The sequence below is a fragment of the Thalassophryne amazonica genome, chromosome 4, assembly GCF_902500255.1.
Source record: "Thalassophryne amazonica chromosome 4, fThaAma1.1, whole genome shotgun sequence".
NCBI lineage: Eukaryota > Metazoa > Chordata > Actinopteri > Batrachoidiformes > Batrachoididae > Thalassophryne > Thalassophryne amazonica.
The window spans coordinates 140,495,849-140,503,640 of NC_047106.1; the positions used below are offsets into that span (position 1 = coordinate 140,495,849).

Genomic DNA, 7,792 nt, shown 5'->3' on the forward strand with positions numbered 1-7,792 from the left:
TTGTCTTGCAGGTTTGTTGACAAGTACACGGAGTTGGAGAGCTGTGGAGATCTGGACAGAAGCATTTTGTTTGAGGAGACGGCGAAGGCTCTGCTCGTGGAAGGAGTTGTGCTGAAGAGGAGAAGCGGTCATCTGGTGAGACTCACGAAACTTCAAAATATTCACGGTTCAGTGCTCAGCTGCGATGTCAAAAACAAGGATGTCTGTGTTTGCCAGAGGTATCAAATCCGGCTTCAAAAAGTGGAAAAAAAAAACCCTCCCATGTGTTACTTCTACCTGTACACCTAAAACAGGTGATCTCAATAATCAGCTCATCCACCTGCCTGAAGAGCTGAACTACTTAGTCAGCTGGTTTATTGGGAAGATGGAACAAATATGTGGCTGGATTTTTACTTTCTGAAGCTGGATTTGACACCTCTGCTGTTTGTGCACACTTAAAGAAATGGACTCAGCAGGGGGACACACTGGACAACTTTGTTCCCTCTGTGTAGATCCACATAGTGGTGCAGCTTTCCATTCAGAAGTGTTCATTTTGTGATAAAAGCAAGGAATTTGGCACATATATTCTAAATTAACTGTTTATGTTCAGATACGGAGCCATCCTGGAGGTGACCTCTGAGCTACAGGGGTCAAAACTTAAAAATGCTCCAGTCATGTTGAAAACTATACCACATTATTTGTCTAATTATAATGATTCCAAAAAGGTATATTTTGGACTATCTATGACTGAATTTCATGGAGTTATGAGGTAAAAACATAAAAAATGGTGACAAAGGTCAGTTTCATTTTGTACAGGGGTCAAAAGTTAAATTTTCTCCAGTTTTGGTAAAAAGTGATGCAAATTATTGGTTGAGTTAGGAGAATTTAAAAAAGGAATAGTTTGCACCATCTGGCACGCTTAGTTATCATGTTACGGGGTCACATATGTCACATGTCATAGAATCCAATGGACGTTGATCTTGTTTGACCTTTACTTTGGAGACCAAACATTCAACACAGTCAAAACTATTCCATTTTTTAATCCTTTTATTTCAAACAATAATTTGCTTCACTTTTTACCAAAATTGGAGCAACTTTCACTTTTGACCCCTGTACAAACTGAAACTGACCTTTGTCGCCATTTTTGCTGTTTTTACCTCATAACTCCAGAACATTCAGTCATAGATAGTCCAAACTATACCTTTTTGGAATCATTATGATCAGACAATTAATGTGGTTAAGTTGTCAACATGATTGGAGCATTTTTAAATTTTGATCTTTATTGACCAACTCCTTTGCATTCAGTTTACTCAACTGCAAGGTACTGGCCAGGACATCAGAATTTTGGCTCTCTGTTGGGACTGTTTACACAGAGACTGCTACCTGCTGCTTTGGACTTTGAACTAATAGTCTTTTTCAAGACTTTTTTTACTTTTTTACCTTTTTATTTTTTTTTTTTTACTTTTTTACTTGACTCTACTGGTGGTCGGCTCTCACTGCGGTATTGTATCACTTCTTGTTCCGGAGCACAGCGGTGTTTTTCTGTATCTGTTAGCTGTTTGATCTGCGCAGTTAGATTGATCTAGTTATCTAGATTACGATTTGTTTCCCAGTGTAATCTTTACGTGCCTTAACTAAAGCACTCCTTCTGCTGAATCACCTCTAAATTATTTACACATTATTCGCTTTGCGTGTTTTTAGGAATCCGCTAGCTTAGCGTAGCTACTAGCTCTTAGCCGATTTAGCATGGCGGCTTCTCCTGTCTCTCCCGCACTTTTCTGCTCTGGGTGTGAAATGTTTAGTTATTCCTCGGCCTCCTTTAGCAGTAATGGTACTTGTAATAAGTGTAGCTTATTCGTAGCTTTGGAGGCCAGGCTGGGCGAATTGGAGACTCGGCTCCGCACCGTGGAAAATTCTACAGCTAGCAAGGCCCCTGTAGTCGGTGCGGACCAAGGTAGCTTAGCCGCCGTTAGTTCCCCCCTGGCAGATCCCGAGCAGCCGGGAAAGCAGGCCGACTGGGTGACTGTGAGGAGGAAGCGTAGCCCTAAACAGAAGCCCCGTGTACACCGCCAACCCGTTCACATCTTTAACCGTTTTTCCCCACTCGACGATACACCCGCCGAGGATCAAACTCTGGTTATTGGCGACTCTGTTTTGAGAAATGTGAAGTTAGCGACACCAGCAACCATAGTCAATTGTCTTCCGGGGGCCAGAGCAGGCGACATTGAAGGAAATTTGAAACTGCTGGCTAAGGCTAAGCGTAAATTTGGTAAGATTGTAATTCACGTCGGCAGTAATGACACCCGGTTACGCCAATCGGAGGTCACTAAAATTAACATTGAATCGGTGTGTAACTTTGCAAAAACAATGTCGGACTCTGTAGTTTTCTCTGGGCCCCTCCCCAATCAGACCGGGAGTGACATGTTTAGCCGCATGTTCTCCTTGAATTGCTGGCTGTCTGAGTGGTGTCCAAAAAATGAGGTGGGCTTCATAGATAATTGGCAAAGCTTCTGGGGAAAACCTGGTCTTGTTAGGAGAGACGGCAGCCATCCCACTTTGGATGGAGCAGCTCTCATTTCTAGAAATCTGGCCAATTTTCTTAAATCCTCCAAACCGTGACTATCCAGGGTTGGGACCAGGAAGCAGAGTTGTAGTCTTACACACCTCTCTGCAGCTTCTCTCCCCCTGCCATCCCCTCATTACCCCATCCCCGTAGAGACGGTGCCTGCTCCCAGACTACCAATAACCAGCAAAAATCTATTTAAGCATAAAAATTCAAAAAGAAAAAATAATATAGCACCTTCAACTGCACCACAGACTAAAACAGTTAAATGTGGTCTATTAAACATTAGGTCTCTCTCTTCTAAGTCCCTGTTGGTAAATGATATAATAATTGATCAACATATTGATTTATTCTGCCTAACAGAAACCTGGTTACAGCAGGATGAATATGTTAGTTTAAATGAGTCAACACCCCCGAGTCACACTAACTGTCAGAATGCTCGTAGCACGGGCCGGGGTGGAGGATTAGCAGCAATCTTCCATTCCAGCTTATTAATTAATCCAAAACCCAGACAGAGCTTTAATTCATTTGAAAGCTTGTCTCTTAGTCTTGTCCATCCAAATTGGAAGTCCCAAAAACCAGTTTTATTTGTTATTATCTATCGTCCACCTGGTCGTTACTGTGAGTTTCTCTGTGAATTTTCAGACCTTTTGTCTGACTTAGTGCTTAGCTCAGATAAGATAATTATAGTGGGCGATTTTAACATCCACACAGATGCTGAGAATGACAGCCTCAACACTGCATTTAATCTATTATTAGACTCTATTGGCTTTGCTCAAAAAGTAAATGAGTCCACCCACCACTTTAATCATATCTTAGATCTTGTTCTGACTTATGGTATGGAAATAGAAGACTTAACAGTATTCCCTGATAACTCCCTTCTGTCTGATCATTTCTTAATAACATTTACATTTACTCTGATGGACTACCCAGCAGTGGGGAATAAGTTTCATTACACTAGAAGTCTTTCAGAAAGCGCTGTAACTAGGTTTAAGGATATGATTCCTTCTTTATGTTCTCTAATGCCATATACCAACACAGTGCAGAGTAGCTACCTAAACTCTGTAAGGGAGATAGAGTATCTCGTCAATAGTTTTACATCCTCATTGAAGACAACTTTGGATGCTGTAGCTCCTCTGAAAAAGAGAGCTTTAAATCAGAAGTGTCTGACTCCGTGGTATAACTCACAAACTCGTAGCTTAAAGCAGATAACCCGTAAGTTGGAGAGGAAATGGCGTCTCACTAATTTAGAAGATCTTCACTTAGCCTGGAAAAAGAGTCTGTTGCTCTATAAAAAAGCCCTTCGTAAAGCTAGGACATCTTTCTACTCATCACTAATTGAAGAAAATAAGAACAACCCCAGGTTTCTTTTCAGCACTGTAGCCAGGCTGACAAAGAGTCAGAGCTCTATTGAGCTGAGTATTCCATTAACTTTAACTAGTAATGACTTCATGACTTTCTTTGCTAACAAAATTTTAACTATTAGAGAAAAAATTACTCATAACCATCCCAAAGACGTATCGTTATCTTTGGCTGCTTTCAGTGATGCCGGTATTTGGTTAGACTCTTTCTCTCCGATTGTTCTGTCTGAGTTATTCTCATTAGTTACTTCATCCAAACCATCAACATGTTTATTAGACCCCATTCCTACCAGGCTGCTCAAGGAAGCCCTACCATTATTTAATGCTTCGATCTTAAATATGATCAATCTATCTTTGTTAGTTGGCTATGTACCACAGGCTTTTAAGGTGGCAGTAATTAAACCATTACTTAAAAAGCCATCACTTGACCCAGCTATCTTAGCTAATTATAGGCCAATCTCCAACCTTCCTTTTCTCTCAAAAATTCTTGAAAGGGTAGTTGTAAAACAGCTAACTGATCATCTGCAGAGGAATGGTCTATTTGAAGAGTTTCAGTCAGGTTTTAGAATTCATCATAGTACAGAAACAGCATTAGTGAAGGTTACAAATGATCTTCTTATGGCCTCGGACAGTGGACTCATCTCTGTGCTTGTTCTGTTAGATCTCAGTGCTGCTTTTGATACTGTTGACCATAAAATTTTATTACAGAGATTAGAGCATGCCATAGGTATTAAAGGCACTGCGCTGCGGTGGTTTGAATCATATTTGTCTAATAGATTACAATTTGTTCATGTAAATGGGGAATCTTCTTCACAGACTAAAGTTAATTATGGAGTTCCACAAGGTTCTGTGCTAGGACCAATTTTATTCACTTTATACATGCTTCCCTTAGGCAGTATTATTAGACGGTATTGCTTAAATTTTCATTGTTACGCAGATGATACCCAGCTTTATCTATCCATGAAGCCAGAGGACACACACCAATTAGCTAAACTGCAGGATTGTCTTACAGACATAAAGACATGGATGACCTCTAATTTCCTGCTTTTAAACTCAGATAAAACTGAAGTTATTGTACTTGGCCCCACAAATCTTAGAAACATGGTGTCTAACCAGATCCTTACTCTGGATGGCATTACCCTGACCTCTAGTAATACTGTGAGAAATCTTGGAGTCATTTTTGATCAGGATATGTCATTCAAAGTGCATATTAAACAAATATGTAGGACTGCTTTTTTGCATTTACGCAATATCTCTAAAATCAGAAAGGTCTTGTCTCAGAGTGATGCTGAAAAACTAATTCATGCATTTATTTCCTCTAGGCTGGACTATTGTAATTCATTATTATCAGGTTGTCCTAAAAGTTCCCTAAAAAGCCTTCAGTTAATTCAAAATGCTGCAGCTAGAGTACTGACGGGGACTAGAAGGAGAGAGCATATCTCACCCATATTGGCCTCTCTTCATTGGCTTCCTGTTAATTCTAGAATAGAATTTAAAATTCTTCTTCTTACTTATAAGGTTTTGAATAATCAGGTCCCATCTTATCTTAGGGACCTCGTAGTACCATATTACCCCAATAGAGCGCTTCGCTCTCAGACTGCAGGCTTACTTGTAGTTCCTAGGGTTTGTAAGAGTAGAATGGGAGGCAGAGCCTTCAGCTTTCAGGCTCCTCTCCTGTGGAACCAGCTCCCAATTCAGATCAGGGAGACAGACACCCTCTCTACTTTTAAGATTAGGCTTAAAACTTTCCTTTTTGCTAAAGCTTATAGTTAGGGCTGGATCAGGTGACCCTGAACCATCCCTTAGTTATGCTGCTATAGACGTAGACTGCTGGGGGGTTCCCATGATGCACTGTTTCTTTTTCTTTTTGCTCTGTATGCACCACTCTGCATTTAATCATTAGTGATCGATCTCTGCTCCCCTCCACAGCATGTCTTTTTCCTGGTTCTCTCCCTCAGCCCCAACCAGTCCCAGCAGAAGACTGCCCCTCCCTGAGCCTGGTTCTGCTGGAGGTTTCTTCCTGTTAAAAGGGAGTTTTTCCTTCCCACTGTAGCCAAGTGCTTGCTCACAGGGGGTCGTTTTGACCGTTGGGGTTTTACATAATTATTGTATGGCCTTGCCTTACAATATAAAGCGCCTTGGGGCAACTGTTTGTTGTGATTTGGCGCTATATAAAAAAATTGATTGATTGATTGATTGACCTCTGTAGCTCATTGTAGAGGTTAGCTACAGGATGGTTCCATATCTGAAAATAAACATTAGTTAATTTAGAATGTTTGCCAAATTCCATGCTTTTATCACAAAATGAACAATTGTTTTGCTATGCCGCCACACTACCAGTTTGTCAACAGAAAGAAATCCATTTCGAAACGGATTTGGAACCAGATTCAACAGTCACCAGGATATGAACAGTCTGTGTCACACAATCCAGATAAAAAAAAAAAAACCCCAAAACAAACGAACATCACCGTGCGCAACCAAATCTGTTCAACAAACAGGACTTACACAGTAATGATGTTAATGGCAGTACTGCTGTTCTATTGCAGGCTTTGGTTTCTGATGACTGGTCTGCTTTTGTCCTGCAGGTGTCAGGAGTGTCCTACGATCCCGCGGTGCAGTTACAGCCCTCAGACACTGAAGGGGAGCAGGAGGACTCTCAGGTGGACATCAGTGACTCAAAGGTTGCCTGAGCATCTGTGAATCGCCTTTTTCCTGGTCTTTGTGGAAGAGTGACTCCTTCTTTTCTGAACTCGCACTCCGCGTCCTGCCTGTGTTATGTTTGAACAGTTTTTGTGCCGGCGTCAGACCCAGTCTGCAGTGCTCAGCTCCAGACTTCACCTGAAGATGCAAACACGCTGAAGTGCTGTGAAATGTAAAATAAAGTTAATTTTCAGAGTTCTTGTGTGGCTTCGTGTTCTGCTCATTCAGGTTCCACTCTTCTTCCTGACTGGAGCTCGTTTCTGATACCTTTTACCTCTCAGGCTGCTCTATGATCTGACTCAGCCTCACCACCTTTGTGCAGTGAGTGCGCCATATGCAGAGCAAATGCAGAGCAGCATTGGTGCACATTGCACTGAATAGACACGGGATACAATTGAAACCTACTGTAGTCAGTTCAGTCAAATAACTTGACTCTGTTCAGAAAACATCGCCCCCTTTGGTTCAGCACTGCCTCCTGCTTTGTGTGTGTGTGAGTGAAAATAAAAACATGCCTTCCACAGGCTGAGGTGGACATTTAACTGTCTTGTAGGATTACACACAGGTGGGGTCGCTGTTTCCCTAAAGTATAAATAACATGGAAATCAATAGCATGTTGTAAACCAACACCTGGTATTAAACAGCCCAGGGCCTAAATTATTAAAGACCAGAGTATCGATAAGTGCCGCCCTTTAACAGTACTGCTTTCAGTACTGGAAAAATTAAGGAAATACATTTCGAGCTCTCTTGTTTGGAGTGTGCTTTTTTTGAGCACGAAGGAAGGTTTCATTGTCACGCATCACATCTGGTGTATCGTTTTAATTTGATATTATACAAATAATGGCTGTTTGAGTTCAATGATACGAATATTTCATGAGGTGAAAGCTGGAATGTTCCATTCCATGACACAAAGCCGAGTTGAATGGAACATTCCAGTTTTCACTGAGTTAAATATTTGTTCCATTGAAAGAATGTAAAAACATTCATTAGTTGTTTTATATAATGGCTAAAATAGATCTTTGTCATCTGATATATTAATTTATAAACAACAGAAAAGGTACTTACAGTTTGGTGCATCACTGCTGCTTTGGCATAAACAATCCAACACAGACTTTAAATAGGCGTCCAAAAATAATTCTGTGTACTTCCAAGAAAAAAAAAAAAAAAAGACTGCATATTTCCTCACGGCAGC

At 40.9% G+C, this 7,792-nt stretch overlaps 1 protein-coding gene across 1 annotated transcript in view; it reads left to right on the top strand.

Moving 5' to 3' along the window:
* Nucleotides 1-6,801, top strand: part of mrps23 (mitochondrial ribosomal protein S23) — a 50,458-nt gene extending 43,657 nt beyond the window's left edge. The window contains exons 4-5 of the mRNA XM_034168695.1: nucleotides 12-135; nucleotides 6,489-6,801. Coding sequence (XP_034024586.1) covers nucleotides 12-135; nucleotides 6,489-6,593 — 229 coding nt within the window. The 3' untranslated portion in view covers nucleotides 6,594-6,801. The remainder of the gene's footprint in view (nucleotides 1-11; nucleotides 136-6,488) is intronic.
* The last annotated feature ends 991 nt before the right edge of the window (nucleotides 6,802-7,792 follow it).